This window comes from Paroedura picta, chromosome 2 (assembly GCF_049243985.1).
Source record: "Paroedura picta isolate Pp20150507F chromosome 2, Ppicta_v3.0, whole genome shotgun sequence".
In the NCBI taxonomy this organism is placed as follows: domain Eukaryota; kingdom Metazoa; phylum Chordata; class Lepidosauria; order Squamata; family Gekkonidae; genus Paroedura; species Paroedura picta.
Window position 1 is genome coordinate 127,808,576 of NC_135370.1, and position 23,056 is coordinate 127,831,631.

At 41.8% G+C, this 23,056-nt stretch overlaps 1 protein-coding gene and 1 non-coding gene across 3 annotated transcripts in view; both read left to right on the top strand.

Annotated features, from left to right (window-relative positions):
* SMOC1 (SPARC related modular calcium binding 1) overlaps positions 1–23,056 on the top strand; it is a 117,943-nt gene that overhangs the window by 70,220 nt on the left and 24,667 nt on the right. For both annotated transcript variants that reach the window (XM_077322616.1, XM_077322617.1), the window contains exons 7-10: positions 656–736; positions 14,073–14,265; positions 16,752–16,834; positions 19,128–19,233. In XM_077322616.1, the coding sequence (XP_077178731.1) occupies positions 656–736; positions 14,073–14,265; positions 16,752–16,834; positions 19,128–19,233 (463 nt within the window). The remainder of the gene's footprint in view (positions 1–655; positions 737–14,072; positions 14,266–16,751; positions 16,835–19,127; positions 19,234–23,056) is intronic.
* Positions 3,168–3,274, top strand: LOC143831027 (U6 spliceosomal RNA). Its single transcript, XR_013228669.1, has one exon. It is a non-coding gene; the product is annotated as a U6 spliceosomal RNA (small nuclear RNA).

Consider the following 23,056-nt stretch of genomic DNA (forward strand, 5'->3'; position numbering starts at 1 on the left):
GAGTTCGATCCCAGCAGCTGGCTCAAGGTTGACTCAGCCTTCCATCCTTCCGAGGTCGGTAAAATGAGTACCCAGTTTGCTGGGGGGTAAACGGTAATGACTGGGGAAGGCACTGGCAAACCACCCCATATTGAGTCTGCCATGAAAACGCTAGAGGGCGTCACCCCAAGGGTCAGAAATGACCCGGTGCTTACACTGGGGATACCTTTACCTTTACCTTTTATACTAGCCTCCCAATATTGCTACATTTTGGGAGAATCCAAATCTGTATTTATCAGTTTTCTGATTCTTGAATGAAATCGTTGTTTCCTACTTCACCGATTCCTTCTGCTGACCATACCCCTATTTCTCATGTTTTCCCTTCTGGATCTTTAGTGAATGATTATAAAAAGCATGTGATTAACTAAAATAAACATTTGGATTGATGGCCCACTAGAGACCTAGGACATGTAAACAACAACAAAGTTAAGATAGTGAAAATGTAAGGATAAAGTCTAGTAGCAAATAAATTTTTTTAAAAAGGAACTATGAAGAAAACTGGTACATCCAGACATTCAGTAGAATTATGGAGAAAAAAATGTTTTTTATGGAAGACATTGCTCTGTTTAATAAAATAAAAACATGGCATATACTATTCTATCTTTTTTGTCTTCAGAAATCACAGCTCCCACACTTTGGATTAAACATTTGGTCATCAAAGATTCCAAACTAAACAGTTCCAGTATGAAAAATTCAGGTAAGGTTTGCTTTTCATAAAGGGAAGTCAGTTTAGGCAGGCAGAATGATCTTAACATTTCTCACACTGTCCTTTATACTTTTTTATTGCAATTATTGTTCTGTTCATAAATCATTGCATAGAATCCATAGCCACAGCTGGGGAAACTCCCACAACTAATGGGAGCTTTATTTTCTTTTTTTACTTTCCATCGATTTTTCTACTGTTCTTGATGCTCCGTATGAGGGCTTTATGGTCTGACTGACTATGTATATGGAAATTCCTTTCAAATGAACACAAAAGGGCAGTCAGGGTATATGTGATAGACAGTTTGCTTGTCTTACTATATGCTGAATGAGTAGTATTCATACTCTGTAAACTTCATTCATAGATAAGGCTGTCTCAATTCTTCACAAATCTTTCTTTAGTCTTAACCTCACCTCATCATCTAGGAGTTTGGGATGCTGCACATGATAGTGAGGTCTGCTTAGCTCAGGTGTGTTAAATTTAGAATCAGAGATAGGCCCAAGGCAACCTCAAGTTCTTTGTTGAATGGAGATTTAAATATAGGTCATGCTTCAACATTTCGAGCTGCTAGTAGTGAATTATAAATAGAAAGCTGGGAAAGATCAATAGAAAGCACAAGAATTTGGGACTGATTATAGGCAATTTAAGCAAAGTTGATTATAAAATCCATGTGGAATTGTAAAACCCACTATGGTGACTTTTACCAGTCAAATAATAAAGTAAGACCCGTGTTTTATGCCCTGTGTCTAACAAATACTTTTCCCTTCCTCTCCTCACAACAGACACCCTGTGAGGTAGATGAAGCTGAGAGAGTTCTAAGATAAGGTGACCAGATAGTCCCACTTTTGGAGGGACATCTGGGGGTACTTGGCAAATTGTACTTATGTTGAAATTTTAAAAATATATATTACAATACTATTTTTGCATTCTATGCATTCTATGAAACTTTTTTTTGCTCCCTAAAGACCAAATTTTGAATCAAGAACCCCCCCGGTCAATGTTGTCCCGCTTTACCAATGTTAAAATCTGGTCACCTTATTCTAAGAGCACAGCAGTAAGAGAACTGTGACTAGCATAAGGTGACTGGCTACATGGGGAGGAGTAGGGAATCAAACTCAGTTCTTCAGATTAGATTCCACCACTCTTAACTACTGCACTGATAGTTCTGGTACTTGTAACGTGCCCTGGCCTATAGCGGGGATGCTCCTTGAATGGTTTGGGGGGCTGTACCTAGAACTGAACGAAATCCACCACTGTCATTTTATGTCCTCACTGTGCATCTGCCTGCCCTGTGCTCTGGGCGTGGCCATTGATTAATAGGAGCCTTGCCCTCTTTGGTATGAGTCTGCTATGAGACTGTGATTCCCACTCCCGCTGCTGCCCAACCAACTTTAGAATGTGTTGTTTATCTCCAAGAACATCTCTTCACGGACAGTTGATCACAGTATGAGATTCCAGAGGCATCAGGAAAACATAATATAGCGTTCTTTTTCTTGTACTGGAGAAGTTGATGTGTAAGAAGTGAGGCATCCAAGTCACTGATGGTGCCTTCCCACTCCTTCTAGTTTCTTAACCTTCCCGTAATACAGTGGTTACTACTAGTGCCACCCATTATAAGGCAAGTGTAAATGCAGTTTCCAAAAGAGTTGATGTTTTCCAGGAAAAGAAATCTAATAGCATGGTCCACTGAGATGGCTCCTTTACTCCAAAGAGTGGGCTTTACTCAGATCACTTCATAGGACAACATTATTTGGTTTGGGCTAAAGGGAGATTCCAACCATGTATTCAACCTACCCTGACAACCTTTAAGAAAACCACAAGATGATGTAATGAATGGATAAATGGAAAGATAAACAGCTCTGGGAAAGCCAGCAGTAGCAAATACGTTGCAACAACTGGTGGTTTGTATATGACGTCATTTAAAAAGAAGAATGAGTAATTTATTAAGGTTAGCAGATGAAGACAGGTTTGCATATGTGTGTCTTAAAAAAACAACAACCCAACCTTGATGTTTATTTGTAAAAGCTGTCTCTTGGGTATATGCCAGTTCCATACCACTTTACTTTGTTCTGATTTTTTGCCCCCAGAAATCTTTTGGGTAGCATTGCTTGCTCCTATGTAACAGCAGGCAGGGAGGGGGTTTTACCTAGTGTAAAGAACTCCAAATATCTGCTTTTAAAAATTACAGTACTCAAAGCCCAAGTGGTTAAGAAACATATGCGGATGTGTTTGTCTATGAGCTACTTTGGGACATATTCACTCCTTGTACAAGCTCATGTAAGGAAGATAGGGGATCTCTTCTCAGCCATACAAGGGGCTCATGTTGGGGCTTTTGTTCATATGTGTCATATGAGGAGAAGAGTCCTTTAAGATTTATCACTCCCCAGTCCTTCCTCAGTATGAGATCAAGAATTTGATCCCAGGTGTGCTTGCTTCGGCAGCACATATACTAAAATTGGAACGATACAGAGAAGATTAGCATGGCCCCTGCGCAAGGATGACACGCAACTTCGTGAAGCGTTCCATATTTAAAAAAAAAAAACCAAAAAAAAAAATAATAATAAAAAAAAGAATTTGATCCCAGGCTTATAGGTCTAGTTAAATTTTCCTACCTGGTGTCACCATGGCCTATTATGCATGGCCGCCGAAACGACGATTTCGGGTCACATGGAAAATGCGGTGGGGGACGACACGAAGCAAACGGCTTACGCACGGGATGGGACGCAATGGCAGCAAAACCCAGAGTAAGTGATTATGCACGCAGTGATCCTGGCGCCACTTCTGGTTGTGCCCTGGTCTCCCGGAAGCCCCGCTTTCTTCCGTGTTTCGCTAATGCGGCTTTTTCGGTGCCCTGCACCGAATCTGAGGCCGGTTGCAGCCGGCACCGTGTGTTGTCGGTGATTTTAGGCAACGCCATTCCACCCCGAATGCAGACCTTCCCCTCCGTTCATAATGGGCCCATGTGAAACAAAGGAGTATAACCTGATGCTGTCATCATCACATGTTTAGTGAATGAGCCTTAGTGATGCTTTGGTGGCTGAGACTGAAGGTGACTGAATTACAAGTGGCCTAGCAAGCTGCATGGGAGGATGGACAAAAGTCCTTATGGGACAACTGACAAGCAGCTGGAAAAAGTGGAGAAGCCACAAGGCTTGAGGAGCAGAGAGAAACAAAAGGCTGGCATTGCTATAATCAGTCATTCTTCTCAGGTATGTTGGATGGATCGGAGTTTAGCATGAACTGCACTGTGATCTCCCAGGGAGTAAAAGCCTAAATAAGCAGACAAATCTCAGATCAATGTTCTTAGTTTAATGTCAGAGGACAATACCTGATATGTCCCTTCAGTTGCTCTTCCTTATTTCCTTCTTGAACGAAATTCCTTCATCAAGCTCTCACCATGTAGAAAGCTTTATTGAAATAAATATTATTTCTGTAAGCAAAATAACTTTAAAGTATACAGTGGCTGTTCTTATGCTCTTTTGGAATGAAACCTGGAGATTCTACTTAGATTATGTTGGGAATAAGTTTGTTCAAAACTCACAGGGGAACCCTATTTTCAGCTCCTTGACCTGTAGTTTTCTTTTAAAATTTTGACTGATTCTAGTCATCCTGCCATACCTTCAGTAGTTTTTCAGTTACAAGCCGTATTCATGTTTTTAAACATATAGACACATGTGCATCCCCAAAATCCCAAGGTGACTGTTTTGGGCCGTTACATGATTTCCCAAAAAGTAAACATAAGTCCAAGATTCTCAGGGGGTTATTAGAATGTTATTAGAACACATAATACTTCTTTACATAAGCATGAGTTACAAGCAGTTTTGTTGCTGGGTTGGAAGATTTTGGATGAGAATGTGAAATTTTCATTGAAAGCAATGGAACATCAGAGTTCAGTCCATATTTGTAAAGCTTCAGTGGCCCATGTAATTGAGAATTAGAACTGATGGGATTTATCACTGGTGAACAGAAACTTCAGGTTGACTCATCCGGAGACAGATATGTCTGAAGAGAGGGAGTGAAGGGAAGAGCCAAGAGCCTAAGCCTTTCCAGACAGCTGGCAAACAAAATAATGAATAATATCCCACCAGGGACTAGTTAATCTAACCTTATGAAAAGGTGCAAAGTATACAACTGGGAAAAATAACACCATATAATAATCAGCGTGCAATCATAGGTGGTAAAACCATATGCAGCTAGACAAATAAATGAGGTTCACCCCTGCTGCCATGTGATAAATCATTCTCTAAGAATTCAGTCTCTCTCCTGCCTCCAAAGAAAGAAAACAAATGACTCCAAGTCATAACTGCAACCCCCACAGCTGCTATTAAGGCACATGGGGGCAGGAGGGGGAAGGAAGAGAGACAGAGAGAGCAGCAAGGTGGCAGAGGAACAAGGTGTTATGAAAAGTTAGGATGAAATGTCAAAGCTCTTTACTGGAACCCCATGGACAGCCACTGGGGCTGGAGGTGGGGTAAGACATAGTAGAATCAAATTCTTAAACCATTGTGGTGGCTATAGTAATAAGCAGTGGTTAATTTGCCACAAATCAAGATGTGGAATCTCCAACTTGAGTAGATTTCTCTAGAAACCCAATTTGTGCAGCGGAAACAAATTCCATTCTGTCTGCATTTGGAGGTCTTGGCAAATTGGATCTTGACTCAGAGCTTTCCAAACTGCACTGGTACTTGAGGGGAGTAAAGGAGAAGAAGGCATCATTTGTAATTGGATACTGCTGCTTCCCTTCCCAAATTGGGTTCTCCGTACATATGCAGCACTGTAGCAAGCATGTTCTCTTCACTTGTTATGTGCCATACATAGTACCTCAAATTCAGGTCACCAGCATGACAGGACAAAGAAACTCCAGAAAGGTCATCATGTTAGAGTATACAGTTGATGCCAGAGTCAGAAATGTTATGATTCTTTAGTCTAACAAATTTATTGTTGTGTACTTTTTCATCGGCTAGGGCCCATTTTGCACAAGTGATTTTATGTGTCTGTCCTGAGTAACAGCATTTTAATGTTATTTATTAAAGTATTCATATCACACCTTTCCTAGGGGCTCAAACCACAATGGGAAACATACTAAATAAAGTCCAAATAACCCCATCCCTCAATATCTGAAGTCTATGTCCATTTTCAAGCTCGGGCTAATACAATAGACTCGCAACACTTCCTGAGAATTTCTAGCGACAGCAGCATTCTTTCCACCTCCTCAGCGAGCCCATTCCACAAGGTGGGAGTGCCTCTGGATAAGAGGTGTGTGCTGGTAGATGCCCATTAGATTGCCTCGTGTGGGGGCACAGCCAGTAGTTGGTGCACTTGGGAACACAGGGAAAGAGAAGGTCCATCAAGCATTCCAAGCAGCCTTCTCTTCCCAGGCAGCCCAGGCAGGGGGTATAATTGAGTTCAGAACCCTCTGAGATCCATGGATGAATCAGACAAAAACACAGATATCAGGGCCCAATCCCAGTTCGGTTCAGGGCTCCACTTGATAGCCATGCAATATATTGTGCCTACGTTTAGAAAATCAGTAAGAAATTGAACTGTATCAAAGAACATGTTGAACTCATAAGGGCACTTTAGAGAGAGGGCAGTGATCTCTGCCGATTTCCCCCAACCGTGTCGACCCCCTAGTAAGCTGTTTCTGATGACCCATTAAATCTACCCCCTTCCCCCAAAAAAGTAGCAAATTGTGGGGGGTGAGGGATTCAGTAGGCGGCAGCTGAAGAGGGAATTATGAGAAATGGCCTCTCCCTCTTAGAAAACATTAAGACACTGAAGATTTCTTAACTCTGCATCTGGATACAGACTGTTATGCTGGGTAGTGAACGCAATGGGACAAAAACAGAGAAATGTTTCAGGTGCATATTTATGATGGCCTGGGTTCACATTAAAGTACACCTTGGTTCAACATGAGATGGAGTAGATCTTGTATACTTTTCATTTCATATGGAACAGACTCCAGGTGGATTCTTCCCATGGCATTTTGAAAGTTTCTAATGGACTTGAGGCTCCACATTATCTACTTTAAATCAAATAGTTCATGGTCACTGAAAATTGATGCATGGTTTAGTTTACATATAACTGCTGATCTCACATCGTGCACTCCTAAGCAGAGTTATACCATTTGAAGTCCATTTTACTTAGAACTGTTCTGCTGGGAGGACACCAGAACGAAACACCTGCGGTGGTGAAGGATCACATCCCGCCTCAGAAAGACAACGTCCTCTGCACAAAAGTGCTGTGTGCTGTAAACTTGAAAGAGAAAATTTCTTCTCTTGAATCAAAGGCAAAACCTTTGGTAGCTGAATTTGGAATACTGAAGAGGGCTTTTTTTTTTTTTTTACAAATATTTTCCATTATTTGTGTTCAAAAAGTAAAATCCTTCAAGGTTTACTGTTCCACCCTGAATGGTATGCCATGAGAAGTGCAGGTGTTGTTGTTGTGTAAGAGAAGTGAGGACAAAGTCTGATGCATACATTTCCCCTGCTGTTTGCTCAGCTGGTATTGCTCTTCGCTCTTCCCTCACCTGCAGCTTCCATGGTTCAAGAATGTCTGTTTCCCACACGAGTTCAGTTGGCCTGTCATTTCTTTGAGTGCATGAATGGTTTTTTTGTTTGGCAGGGAGGGAACATGGCTTATACTTGTAGGAGAAAACTTGTCTATGCTGTGAATTTGACAGGGATATACATCTCCAAGTGCGCATTTTCCAGCTCTAACATTTTTGTACTTTGTGTGCTGTCTTCAGAGAAAAGACAAGATATTTTACTGCCTGAAGCATAAAAACCAAATGGTAGTAAACAAAATACAACAATTATAGTTTGCATTGTATAAATACTACTAGTACATAAGAACATATATACTAGTATTTATATATGGAGTATATGGAGAGTATATCGACTGCTTGATGTAGTGGTTAGGAGTGCCGACTTCTAATGTGGCAAGCCAGGCTGGATTCCCCACTCCCCCACATGCAGCCAAGGTCACTCCCCCAAGGGTGACCTTGGGCTTGCTACAGCACTAATAAAGCTGTTCTCACCGAGCAGGAATATCAGGGCTCTCTCAGCCTCACCTTCCTCACAGGGTGTCTGTTGTAGGGAGAGGAAAGGGAACGTGAATGTAAGCCGCTTTGAGCTTTCTTCGGGTAGAGGAAAGCAGCATACATGAACCAATCTTCTTCGATAAGAAAGCTGATGGATCAGACCAGTTGGCCAGCTAGTTCAGCATCCTATCTCATACAGTGGTCAACCCATTACTATGGAAGGCCAACAACAAGGCATAGAGGCTGAGGCCTTCTCCTGATGTTGCCTCCTGGCACTGGTATTTAGAGGCTTAGAGGTCTCTGAATGTGGAGAGATTCCCTTTAGTCACTATGGCTAGTAGCCACTGATAGACTCGTCTTCCATGAATCTGCCTAACCTCTTTTAAAGTTGTCTTTGCTTGTGACCATCACTACATCCTCTGGCATTAAATGACCCATTTTAATCCTTTGTTGTGTAAAGAAGTATTCCCTTTAGTACAGTGGGAGTTTTGTGCTGCCCAAACTCATGAAGGCTATTTTCACCTTGTGACTGTAGTATGCAGGTAGAAGCGGTTTGATCTCTCCCCCCCCACCCCATGTCATTTTTGTTTCTTCAAATTGCCCCAGGGAACTTCTACTGACTTCTGTGAAACTTGCATGCAGCCACAGAATCATAGAATCATAGAGTTGGAAGGGGCCATACAGGCCATCTAGTCCAACCCCCTGCTCAATGCAGGATCAGCCCTAAGCATCCTAAAGCATCCAAGAAAAGTGTGTATCCAGCCTTTGCTTGAAGACTGCCAGTGAGGGGGAGCTCACCACCTCCTTAGGCAGCCTATTCCACTGCTGAACAACTCTGACTGAAATATGATTTTGTAAACAGAGCAAATAGTGGTTTTGTATGAGGTGGTCCAGAAGGAACTTAAAGTTTCTTCTACCAAGCTGTGTGCTTGTGTGACCAAAAGGGCATGTGTAAGTCTGGGAGGCACCAACCTCTCATTGAATAACTGATACAAAGTCCCTTGATCATCCACCAACAAACTGAAGACTTTTTTAAGCATCTGAAGTAGTCTTCAGAATGTCTAGTAAAACAAAATGGACCACACAATAATGGTATTTTCACATTGAGGTTTCTCTTGCAGCATGAGGAGTTGCAGCAGAAATTTCAGTCATGTGGCATGTTCTGGCCTTCTTGATGCTACTGGAGGAAGAGGGGAAGGGTCACAGAGCCCTTGAACAGGCAACATTCTTTTGGAGATCTCCTGTCATCTATTTCAGTAATATATATATTTTTGCTGGAATATATAGCTTTTTAAATCCTGTAATCCTATACCAAATTATACCCTTCTAAGCATGTTGATCTCAATGGACTTAGAAGGCTGTAATTCCAATGGCCTTTTCCCTTATTCTGATTGTGTTTTCTCTTAGACTTTTTTGGGGGGGGAGGGGTGGAGAATGTTTGGAGTGGGGAATGCTTGGAGTACCCAATTTTATTAAGTAAGATAAGTTTGTTATATGGTGGTTATTACAAACTACTCTTTGTTAGAACACAAGATGAAAATATTTTAATGAATCATCTACAGTTGTTTTATGCTACTTTATTGATTGCCTTGTGGATATTATTGTGTTTATTTTGAAGGATCCTTGCATATTGTTCATAAATGTTAGGCGCAGACTTAGCAGAATTTCTAATTTTGCAACCATTGATTTGAACATGGAAGAAGATATTGGTGTCAAAACATCTCTGAAGTTTATGTATTTTGCTATAGTTTTGTGTTCGGTATGAGTATTTTAGATATTAAATTGTATAGATAATAAATTGCATTCATTTTGTTAAAATTGCTTATGGTGTATCATTTTCAAACCAGTTTCATTTTTCTTCCCAGTGGGAGTGGTCATTGGGCATTCCTAGAGTCGAAAATTAGAACTCTAATTGGAAGTAATGGATTATTCTTACATATCCTGTTTGACTCCCCCGCCACACACACACTATGTATTTTTCCCCTCAACTGTTTGCCATTTTTCCTGCTTTATTATCCTACAACAAAGCTCTCTTATAGTAAACTATGACTTAGACATTGTTTGTTGATACACACACACATCCCATAGATACTTTTTCCTCTTCAACTGCTGCTGCTTTGTCCTTCCTGAATCCTGTCCAACAAGCAATAGTGAACAGACTAGTGAATGTGATGACATCATGATGCTACATTGCCAATCAGATTTGGATGAGTGATTATGTCATTGGGGGTAAGTGAGGGTGAACTGAGAAAATAAGCTAAACGTTTCTTGAAGAGTGGCAATCATGACGGAAGGCATTTTTCAGCACTGTTGAAAACCTTAATGAAAAATAGTGAGTAGCTTCAACTCAATACCAATTCCGTAAAAATGATGAGGTGAATCTTACATATTTTTCTTAAGTTTTTGATGGACTCTGTGGTTTGAAATAGTTTTATTGATATCCCATCTACTATGAGTGATCTGTTTTTCCCAATTGCTTTGAAAGCAGTTTGCATTTTACTTCCTGTAACTGCAGGTAATTCTTTTCATCTCTGCATAGTTCTTCAGTGTATTGTTCCCAAGTTTTCTTTATTTTGCCCCCTTCAGTTAGTATATTTCCATGTTGATCTTTCACCTAGCCATGGTTTAAATGTCCCTTTGATTTCTGAGTGAGGGCAGTGCTTCCTGTATTAGGCATTGCCCCACTCCAGATGCATGGATACTTTCTTCACCTTTCAGAGCAACACAAGAGAAATTTCCCAAAAGGAGGCAGATTTTTGCAACTGCTCCAGGCATTTTTCTTTCAATGTAGCCCTAGCTAAAATACTTACTGGGGTTATTAACCCAATAATTCAGCCACAATGATTTGTAGAATTTAGGAAATCATTTTAGTGTTGGGTTCAGGATGCAACTGAAATGCCTTCTATTCAAGTAACAAAGACCTCAACCAGACCCAGACATCATAATTTTTATTTGGGGTTACCTTGAAGCTGGTCCTTTCCCTCTGTTTGTGCCAAGCTGAATTGGCTTGTCTTTTGTCTCAAAATTTGAATGCCTTACCCCGTCCATCACTAAAAAACCTATAGAGGACAGGACTTGGAGGCTTTATGAATTTAGGAGATTGTATAAGTACAGTCCAATGAACGGCATTATGTATATATGAAAATATACATCTTTAGAAATACCTCTTTAGAAAGAGGGGGGAATCTTTCTCAAATGAACCAAATTTTGCTTTTATAGAGTTGTCTGGCCTCAAAAAGACTGCTTAAAGTGTAAAAAGCACTGAGCATAAAAATACGCTATTTATTTTAGGTCAGCAGCTCTGACTGAAAGGAGATTTCTTGTGGCTTGCAGTGGAAAAAAGCTCCAGGCTCCCAGGAGTTTGCTTCCTTAGCAGCAGCCAACTGGCATTATTGTCAGGCCCTGGTCCTGAGATGATCTGCCTTTTTCAAAATGGCCACAGCTTTGATATGCTGAACAAGTTGCCACTTACCACCTTCTTTCCCTTGTTCAATACATCTCCTTCTAGTTCAAGCAGTCTTAGGGCATTTACGCACATCGAAAAAAAATAGCATTGCAAAATGGCGTAGTGACTCTCTTCAACCTGTCAATCAAGCCAGGCAGCCAGTCCCATTTCTCAATGTTCTAAAGGGCCCACGATGCCTGCTAATTTTTTTTCTAAATTTAGAAAAAAAATTAGCAGGCATCGTGCTTTTTATAATGTCACTCCTTATGGAATCACAAGTCTGGAATCTTTAAAGAATTAATCTCATTCCTGTTTTTTTTGTGGGGGGGACTTTAGAGACGCATGCTTCGTGTGACAACTTTGGGGAAAAATTATTTTTGGCTTTGCTTGCACACTTGTACACCTATTCGTTGCTCCAGGCCATTGGCTTAAAAAAAATAAACCCCATCCCCAGGAGAAGAGAGAAGGAAGCTGGTGCGAAGGCGGGACATTGGAGATTCTTTAGCGTGCAGTGTAATGGTTGTCTGCTGGGGGAATGCACTTTTAGTTTGGGAAATCTGCTTTATGCAATTCCCCAACTAACACTTTAAAATGGAGGGTGTAGCTTTAGGCACTTGAGGAGACTTCTTTGAAAAGGCTCAAACCAAGATGTTGGGCTATCAAAAGTACAAAAATGTTTCAAGGGAACTGGAAATGCCAGAGAAACTAGTAGCCAGCCATCTGTTTGCACCCATGACACATTTCATCCAAACAGCTGATCCGCATAACACATGTCAAACATGATGGCATAATGCCTCATACGAAGGAAGGAAGGAAGGAAGGAAGGAAGGAAGAAAGGAAGAAAGGAAGAAAGGAAGAAAGAGCAAGCTAGGAGGGTTCTATTCTAACCTTCTCCTAACCCAGCATGGTAACATTTTATTATCAAAGAATCCCCCCCATCTAGAAGCATTCAGATATGAGATATACTACTTGCAATGTGTTCAGTCACTGTTTTGCTATTATTTGCTGTTATTTCTGCACACATTGGAATATGCACTTTAGAAGTAGATGTTCCTGTTTCACCCAGGAAAATCCAGCTGCAAAAGTACATTGAAAGTATATTATATAGCATGTGCAGAATAGGCCATAAGTTTCAAAAACTTGTAGAAGTTTTGTAGAATTAGACATAGATATGCCTGGAATTCCATTGGTTTCAGTGGAGAATTTTTGTCTTTTTCTCCTCATATTCCTTGTTTCATTAAACGAACAAATGGAAAACCTAGAGCCGATCATAGAAGGGATTATTTGGCTCTCTTTCCATAGGTCTGAGGAAATGAATGACTCCCCTCACTGTGACAGCAAAGGTGTAAATTGCTGTCAGGCAGGGTGCTTGAGTAATTTGACAGCTTGTGATGTAACTGATTTGTGAGGACGCCTGTAGGCCTCCTAATGAATGGCTCCTGTGTCTGTGTACAGTGCAGAAACAGTGACCATTTTTTTAAAAAGATGTGAAACCTGTCAGGAAAGTAAAGTCAACTGAGGCCTCGGTTTTCCAGATTCTGCTGATTCTTGTTATTCCCTCCCTTCCCTTCAGTCCTGATCAAGTTCCTGTAGAGTTACACAAGTTCAGACGCATAGTTTTTAAAAGCTTTTTCTTTAAACATCATCAGTGTAGATTTCTCTGTTGTAGCATAAACAGAACTAAACCCCAAGACATGCTGAAATGTGTAGACCCAATGGTTTACATCCTCGCTCTTTGCATTCATTGGCCCTTTTAGCATCAGTATAACCCCTCTGGATCAAAGATGATTCTGGGTCCCATTCGAGGATGCGTTACATAGAATCATCAGTCATGACTGCTGAATTTTGTAGTTACCATAAGCAAGGTAATTTCATTCTGGAGCATGCTCCAGTACTCCTCTGTGACTGTGCATTTCTGGGAAAGCTCAATAATAATGGTGGAAAAGCTGAGGTAACCTTGTCTTCTATTAGCGATCTTCTCAATGAAGATTATCTGGCAGTCTTCAAAGCAACACCAGGGTGTACACAGTGTCACTAGGACTTGGAAACCTCAGGCACCAAGCCTAAGCAGGTCTACTCAGAAGTAAGCTCCATATAGGAGCTTTTTGCAAAAAAGAACTGCAGCCTCAGCCTTTTAGGTTACTGCATGCCCTTGGGCTAGTCACTGTTTCTTGACTTAACCTATCTCACAGAGTTGTTGTGGGCATAAAACAGAGGAGGATCATGTTTGTAGCCTCAAATTGTAAGACAGCCTTCACTGTTCTTTTTAAGGCCTTTAAGAAAGACCATTCACAGTCTGGGCCCTGAGTACCTGAGGAACTAGCTCCCTGAATACATCCCATGGAGAGTGTTACACTCAGCCAGTTCCAACAGGCTGGTAGTCCCTGGCCCTTTTCAGTCAGGGCCCCTACCTGATGGAATAAGCTTCCAGAGGAGACTCAGGCCCCATCAGAAGTTTACCCAGGTCTGCAGAGCCTGCAAAATAGAGCTTTTTCACCAGGCATTTGGTTGAGGCTGGACCACCAGTAACATCTAAGAACCCTCCCCCCCTGACCCACCCCTTGTAACACTCCCCCTGTAAACACCTGATTCTGACAGTCCACTTGGGAGGGTAGTGTGGGAGAGGTCTGGATATAAAGGACCTAGATATTGTTTTAGATATTCAAGCAGATCTTAATTATTGTTTTAAATGATCACATTGCTCCAAGATGGCTGGGCCAAGATTCTTGTAAATCAAATAAGTCAAGTAAAATCTTCCTGGGTATCCTAAATGGCTAAGATGAGTAGGACAAGAATTTCTTTGTTTGCCATGGCAGGTAATCTACCTGTCGTTTCTTTTCCAGAGAAAGTCAATTCTTGTGACCAAGAGAGGCAAAGTGCCCTGGAAGAAGCCAGGCAGAACCCCCGGGAGGGGATTGTCATCCCTGAATGTGCTCCTGGAGGGCTGTATAAGCCGGTGCAGTGTCATCAGTCCACAGGGTATTGCTGGTGTGTTCTGGTGGACACAGGGCGCCCCTTACCTGGCACATCCACACGGTAAGAAAAACATTCTCTTTAAGTTCAGCCCTGCCGTAACTACCTGCCTCATACTCTCAGGGGCTTTTTGCACGCCTTCAAAATAGCACAATGGTTGCCAATTGAAAACGCTACTGATTTGCTGTTATGCACAACGTCGTCGACAATCTGCCACACACCTGAAACCAATCTGCAAAAAGCGCTTCCTTGTAGCGCTTTCAGGGAAATCCCCAAAAGTGGATTCACCCTCCGGAAAGCGATACACTCCTGCAACCAATCTGCAACACTAGCGAAAAAGACCTGTGCGTTAACATTGTTGCGGTTTCTACAAAGTCCCTCCCCCTGGCTCTCTTCTCTGATCTTCCGGCGAAGCGATCGCCATTTTTTTTTTCTCCGAGCGAGCGGGGATAAACGCACCAGCGAGCCTCTTTCAGTTTAGAGGCTTCCCCGGCTTCAGTCCCTCCCCTTCAGTCACTAAGCACAAAGAACAGAGAAGCCCGTTTGCTGATGTATTTTCACTTTATTTTTTACACATTCATTCAGCCGAAAATCGGGCCCGTGAGGGGGGGGGGATTTTTTTTTTTTTCACTCGGAGGGAGCGTGGCAACGATCAAACGACAGCTCAAACACACTAGGCAGCTAGATGGGTCTCTCCGTTGCAACGAATTAACACAGATTCGTTGCAATGGGTCTGTTTTTTTTTAAAAAAACCTTTCTTAAAGGGAAAGGGGCTGTTTGGGAGCATGCTAACGGCTGCCCATTGGCTGCTTGACGGCCAGGGGCGGGACGAGCTTGGCAAGAGCGCTTCCTTTCTAGCGATTTTTGCCGAGACCAGAAGCCTGTGGGAAACGCTACAAAACGCAACTGGATTCCACTACAAAGGCAGGTATGCATAACGACGAATTCCACTATTTTAAATGGCGATTTTTCATTCAGTGACCAATTTGCTACAAAGATCCCGGTGCGTAAAGCCCCTCAGTCTAGTTTCACAGCATAACGAAAAGCATAATTGTAGAGAAAGTATATTGTTGTTTTCCCAGAGAGGAGAAATTACACTGCTTAGTTTTTGAAACCTGTGTTGTGTATTTTATATTAAATGTAATTCCTATTATTTTCTATATTAGCCTGTCTCGAAACACTGATGGTATTACACCATTTAAAGTACCCAATGCATATTCCCTGCTCAATTTAAGCTCTACTACAATTAGTTTAATACTCATTGTTTAAGCCTGACCAGCTGACAATTTTAAGTATAAACATTTTAGGGAATTATGCATAGGAACTCTTCCCTTGGTTCCTAAGTGGATGATGGTGCTTTTTAGTATATCTCTGAGTTTCTTTCTGCTTCTTGACATGCGGTGAAATATTTGCTGTGGCTGTAATATAATATAGGATCTTGTATGGATGGGGAGTGTAGAGTGGTGTTCAATCATTCCCCCCTTGTTTTGCAAAACAATTACGCCCCCCCTAAAAAAAAGTTGTTTTAAGGTGTTTTTGGTAAAAAGCAAATTTTTGATGTGGAAATACAGAAAAGATCGAGTCAGCTTGGTATAGTGGTTAAGCGCAGTGGTCTCTAATCTGGAGAACTGGGCTTGATTCCCCATTCCTGCACATACAGCCAGCTGGGCGACCTTGGCCCAGTGACAGAGCTCTCTCAGCCCCACCTATCTCATAGGGTGTCTGTTGTGGGATGAGGAAGGGAAGGTGATTGTAAGCTGCTTTGAGACTCATCTGGGTATACAAAAACCTTTTTCTTCTACTACTACTCTATTTCTCTCCATATTGCTCCTCTAAAAATTCTTAGTTAATTAGGCCTATACAGCTGAGGGAAGAATTTCAGATTCACTTGTGTTTTTGAGAGAACTGGGAGGTTCATGTGGAACCCTAGAGGTCTTATGGTGTTTTAGTCTGCCAAGTGTCAGACAACACGTGTCCTTTTTTAACTAGTCAGGTGAGGGTTCCTGGACCTGATCCGCTTTCCCTGCAGCCACAGAGCTACTACAATGAGTCCCATTTAAAACATCAATTTGGCTTAGAACAACAGCTCAGAGAAGGGGGGATCTTCTTGCCTCCCTTTCCCTGCTGTTTTCCTCGGCCAAAACTTCCCTGCAGGGAAGATGTTTGCTCCAGTTCAATATTCTGTGATACTTGCTCCATTCTCCTGTGCACTGTTTGGTGTAATGGTTAGGAGTGTGGACTTCTAATGTGGCATGCTGGGTTCGATTCTTCTTAACTTTTGCCCAGTTTTCCATTCTTCTTATGTTCTTTCTTAACCCTTTTCAGCTGTTAACACCTCCAGGTTTCACTCATTTGCTTTTTCTACTGCAGCATTCCTGTGTTCACATCTTCTGCCACATTCTGGGGCACCTGCTCTAGCTTCCCACGGGTGGTTTTAAAAATGGGCAGAAGAGCCAGTGCTTGTGGGAGGCAGGGTTCCCAATGACTGTTCCAACAAGGATATGAAGTTCACGTCGTAAGAACATATTGCTTACCTCTTTGTTTTCTAGATATGAGACCCCTGTGTGTGAAAGTGATGCCAGATCAAAGAGTACTGAAATTGATGACCCATTCAAGGATAGAGAACTTCCAGGTCAGAATGGAGAAGAATCATATTTGTCTTACTAGGATAATCTGTCTTGCTTATCCTCAAGATCAAAAGCTAAGCTCAATAGAGGTGGGAGGATGGTTGGGAGGTCACTAAACACCTAACCAGTAGATTTCAACACTTGGGTCTAGCTTGGTTTTATATCTGTGCTCACGTTTGTGTTCTTATCATTATATTCCTCAACAAGCCCAGAAAATATCTGTGAAGAGATCACTTTCCCCATCTCAGGTCAAGTCTAAAATCAATATAGGATTTATGTGGACAGCGGAAGGCACTGCTGACTGATTACCTGCCTCTTCTCATTTCTGATAAACCTGATATATAGAAAAATGAGGAAGACATGAGTATGGCTGATATTCAACCCAGCATTCATATTCAGATACTCAGTCTCACATGCATGACTACTGGTTTCCGATACTCCTCCATCTTTTGACTTATGAGCAATTGAAGGCAATTTGATATGTGCACTGAGAACAATCTGCTAATGGTCTATTTTTCATATACCACATTTCAGTCCTCTAGAGATTCCTCAGATATGTAACTTAGTATTGATTCTCACAGAAATTGGGTCTGGGTGAATACAGTCATGCCATTTTGAACACAGGAAAGCAAACATTGACACTGAGAATGGTATTCAAACAAGCACATATTTCTTCTCTTGTGTTACATCCCACAGTGTTCCTGAGGGCCCCAACCCCTAGGTTGCTGAAGGGCTGGAGAACATGGAAGAGAGAAAGAGCCACACTGCTTCTAGCTCTCTGGACGTGTCCTTGTGATTTAAAAATCTCTGTGTTTAGAATTTCATGTCTACCTGAGTTGTGGCTATCATGATTTGGCATAGTTGGGCATTGAGGTCTCTTTTCCTCTTTTCTGTCTTGTTTGGAGAGCTTTTTCTTTGTTTCAAAACTACACAGAATGAATCCATTTACACAATCATGCTTTTTCTGTCCTGGAAATGTATGAGTGTACATTTATTTACAGTGATCTCACAGGCTTTACAGGTAGGCAGTTCTTTGGCCCATGGGACATTTGTACCACATTAAAAAAAAAAAACTATATCTCAGATTTTAGTGATAAAGGGGTACAAGTGAGGGACCCACAAGGATTGTGTGGAGTATCTCATTAATAATTCCCCTTTATTTCAGCATTCCCTTCCCTGGCAGCCCACATATTTGGGGCTGTTCCCGGCCCCAAAGAAGCATGTCTGGCCTCAACCAGGGCCAGGGCCTTTTTGATCCTGGCCCCGACCTGGTGGAATGAGCTCCTAGGTGAGCTGTGGGCCATGCAGGCCCTTCCAGCGTTCCGCAAGCCCTGCAAAATGGAGCTCTTCTGCCAGGTCTGCAGTTGAGGCTGGGGCAGTGGGGGAAGATCAATGGGGCCCCCCTGGTATTAAGCTGCAACTTGATTACTTCATCTCTTCTGCCTCCTGCCTCTAGAAGTAGGGGTTGGGGATGGGGGAGGTCTGCCATGTTGTTGGGTTGTTGTACTACTGTATCTCTAATTTTTGTCCATTTTAATAGGGTTTTTAATGGGGGTTTTAACTGGACATCTGTAACCCACTATGAGCCTGCTTGGGAGTGGCAGGTAATAAATTAAATAACAACAACAACAAAAACAACAACATCCTCCTCCTTCCCACCCACCAGCCAGCCTACTTTTATCTGTCCCATATCTTCAGTTTTCTAGACTTCCCTCCCCCTTGCCACCTCTACATGGTAAATTTATGGGCCAGTTGTGCTAAAACTATGGGCCCATTGTACAGTGTGGCCACCAGGTACAGTTGTGCTATGAGAAACCCTCAATGACTTGAGGGGGGGGGGGCATTTCACTTTCCCTTGTATCCCCCTCCCAACACTTTTTCCTGTTGCCCCCATTCTGGGAACTCCCACTTTCTCACATTCCCGTGGTTCTTTCTGTCCTTCCTACACACCAACCAACGTATTTTTTTTGTCTGCCACCATCTTTGACTAATTTGAGATTTATTTATTTCATTTATGCTCCACCTTTCTCCACAATGGTGACCAAAAGCAGTTTATACAATTTTCTTCTCCTCCATTTTATTCCCACAACAACTTGGTGAGGTAGGTTAGACTGAGAATATTTAAGTTTCCACAGATTAGACAATGTTGAGAATTAGATATATTGATAATACACATTCTGTAAATGTAAAGTTAACAACAACCATTCAAATTGCAGTCAAACTGAAGTAGCTTACACTATAATGTAGATGTGGCCCTTGGGTCATATTTTCAAAGGAACCCTTTTCTTCCTTTTGCAGGCTGCCCAGAAGGGAAGAAAGTAGAATTTATTACTAGCTTACTGGATGCTCTGACAACAGACATGGTACAGGCCATTAACTCAGCAGCACCTGCTGGAGGTGGAAGGTGAGTCTGAAAGGAGTTAAAGGTAAACTAAAATGAAACAAAAATCGTTAGGTGGGCTGTGTCTCCTTTTCTGAATTGTAGTCTTTTCTTATTCTAATATAGACATACAAAAGGGACATTTCCATTCCAGAGTCTGCTAGAATAAACTGCAATAGCCACTGTCATGTACTCTCCCAAGGACCTGAAAAGTATCACTATTCACAAAATGAGAAATTAACCCAGCCTTTCTCAATTTTTTTATGGCTTGAAAGACCTCTGAAACATTCTTCAGGCTTTGAGAAACTCCAGAAGTAGTACAATCAGGAAAATGTATTGTTGTGTGGTTTTCATATCATCTAATGATGATGGTGAAGGTTTTATCTGCCCATACTCTCCCTGATACACGCAGGCCTAGTTCCTGCAATCATGTACACAACATGATTTCATTTGATGGTGACGACTCATAGCTGAATATTTGACTGGACTCTATGGAGTAGATGTAAAAGCTGTATCTGTGCTGGTTCGATGCTTGATGGTTTTGTTCACACAGGCAAGACGCCAGTGGATGTTGTTGTTGATGACAATTGTCTATTATGAACTCTCTGTAACAATGCAAACCTAAGTAGTTAGACTTCCAATGGATTTAGATGGGTGTAACTCTGTTTAGGATTGTACTGTGACAATGCAGTCCTGCACTGTCTTGCGAGTGAGCACCACTGAATAGGCATGATGAGGATTCTGATCAGACATTGGGTGGGGAATGAGTAGTTGCCGGGTGGGAATGGGCAACACAGCCATCAGTTTCCCATGACAAATGACATCTCACGCCCAGCTATATTGGTTGTTCAGGATTGGGGAAGGCTTTTTACAAGACATTTTAATTTGATCTTTATAACTTGTATAGCACATTGGTGTCTAGATGTTTGTGAACTGAAGTTCAGCAGTGTGCTGATACTTCAGAAATCCAACATGCAACACTTTAGTGCATTTATGAGCTTCTGATAAAAACCTACTTGTGTGCATGAATTCCAGTTTAAAAAAAACCCCAAACTCTTCTATTCTAGGAAATGGATTTTTCCTCCCAAGTTAAAAATGGCTTGAATTCAGTTTTTGTAATTTTATTGTATCAAATATAGCATGTCAGAGGTGAAGAAAAGCTCTAGAGAGTATCCGGCATCCTTAGTTATTTGAATTTCAGTCTCTCTGCCATTGTAAACAGCCTTCTTAAAAATAAGCTAGAAGGACTTAGACATTTCTGGGGAAGTTAAAAGTAAAGAGAAAGTCCATATGTTAAAATAAACCCTCAACTTGCTGATATCTTACTTTTATGAAGGCCTTGGTTTCTACAACTTGATGTCAAAAAGGACTTTTCTTACAAGCTTACTTTGTCAGCAGATAGTGAAAATGGGAAGGGAGAAGATGCTATTTAAGCATTCAAGGGAGGTGAACAGCAGCAGTAGTTAAAAGGTTCTCAGGCATCTTTTTGATCTCTTATGGCATGGGACTATTCAGATATAAACATCTGTGCGCTTCACTCTATCCTGGTCATACCCCAAATTTTGCCTTTTGTCTTTTTTTCTTGCCAAGAAAGAAAAGGAATTAAAGAAAACAATTGCAGTTTCTAAAAAAGGAATCTTCAATGTGGTGTCCATGGGCATCATGGTGTCTCCCAACACCTTTCCTGGTATCCACCAAGTGTTTTGAGACAATGGGGGGGAGGGCAGATGGGGCTTTTGCCCAGCAAGGATGTTTGGTTGTGGGAGATGTGATTGGCTGTGCATAGTTTTTAAAGCGTTGCTTTGGTAGCAGCTGATACCACAACAAGAGTCTTCACCACAATAGCCATTTTGTGGCTAGCTCCATCTCCTGTGGCAGCCATTTTGTGGGTGTATCTACCACAATGTGTCAGAATTCCAAAGGTGCCCACAGGATCATAAAGATTGGGGATCATTTTCTAAAATATTGGTGCCATTCAGCCCTTTGCATGTTATGGGAAAGATGGGGTCATCACATTTGCACAGGTTGATCTGTGATATTCAAAGGGCACTTCCTTGCCATAGAGCGTGTGATCTACAGAGGAGGAGTTGCAGACATGAATGTTCTTCTGTTAACTTTCAATAGGACTGGAGGTCTTGCCTTCTGTTATTAACATGAAGCAACCCCTCCATCTGTAAATTTACAAATTAACCTGTGAGAGTCTCTTCAAGCACATCACCTCTTCTGTGTATCAGGAAATAAAATCCACATGTAGTTTGTTGCATGTCCGCATTTCACTATATCTGCATGAAGTATAACATTTGGCAATGCAACATATAAATGCTTTCCATGTAGAAAATCTATAATGTGGAAGTCTTGGAGTGCAATTCTAACCAGAGTTAGAACCATACTAAAATGCTTAGGCTGCACTGCTGGAAAGTTACCTGGCATTTCTGAAAAGAAAATAACTGTTGAATTACAAAACGTAACATCATCCCAGCAGATGTGAGCAATTGTTTTTGAGAGTGTGTGGTATACAGAATGTCAGATGAGTCGGTTTGTGGCTGTGTTTCATTTGATGACAGACTTTAAGCACAAAAACTTTAGTAGGAAAATATTTGTTCATAAGCCATGTCCAAAGTAATGAGTCATAATTTTTTTGTTTTGTCTGGATATATCCTATTCTGAGGTTAAACCTCTGGTCCTTTTGCTAGGCAGAAGGCAAACTAAGAAAATAAATATGTGCTCTTATTGCAGTTTCTTTAACATAACCCTCTTTTGTCCCAAAAGCAGTGATTAGCCTTGAAATCAAAAGACAACTGCCTATAGTAGAGGGGAGATTAAAAGGGAAACAAAGAAAAATAAGAAATTGAAATAAAGATGATACCAATTTCCTCATTTCCCCCCTTTAATTAAAAAAAATCCTAACATTTGATTATTGGCATTTCCCTTGTGACAAATACTTGCACAAACAGTTTTGGGGGATAGCTAGCAACATTCCTCGGGTATTGTGTGAAATTGCCTGGCTCTGTAGAGACTGTGGGCCATTCCGCACTCGTTCAAAATTGCACAATGGTTGCAAATTGAAATCGCTACTGATGTGCTGTTATGCACAACGTCGTTGACAATCTGCAACACTCCTGAAATCGATCTGCAAAAAGCGCTTCGTTGTAGTGCTTTCAGGGAAATTCCAAAAAGTGGATTCACCCTCCGGAAAGCGCTACACTCCTGCAACCAATCTGCAACACTAGCGGGAAAGTTCTGTGCGTTACCATTGTTGCGGTTTCTGCAAAGTCCCCCCCCCTGGCTCTCTCCTCTGATCTTCCGGAGAAGCGATCGCCATTTTTTTTCTCGGAGCGAGCGGAGATCAATGCACTGGCGAGCCTTCGTTTACACAGCAAGGCTTCCCCTGCTGCAGTCCCTCCCCAGAGCTGTTTAAAGTCACCAAGCACCAAGCAACACACAGCCCCGTTTGCTGGTTTATTTTCCCCTTATTTTTCACTCTATTTTCGGCCAAAAATCGCGCCCGTGCGGGGGGGGGGTATTTTTTTTTCACTCGGGGGGAGCGTGGCAACGGTGAAACGACAGCTCAAACACCACCTGCTAGCTAGATGGGTCTCTCCGTTGCAACGAATCAACGCAGATTCGTTGCAACGTGTTTTTTTTTAAACCTTCCTTAAAGGGAAAGGGGCTTTTTGGGAGCATGATAACGGCCGCCCATTGGCTGCTCGTTTGATTGACGGCCAGGGGCGGGACAAAGCTCAGCAATATCACTTCCTGGCTAGCGATTTTTGCCGAGACCGGAAACCTGTGGGAAACGATAGAAACGCAACTGGATTCCACTACAAAGGCAGGTATGCATAACAAC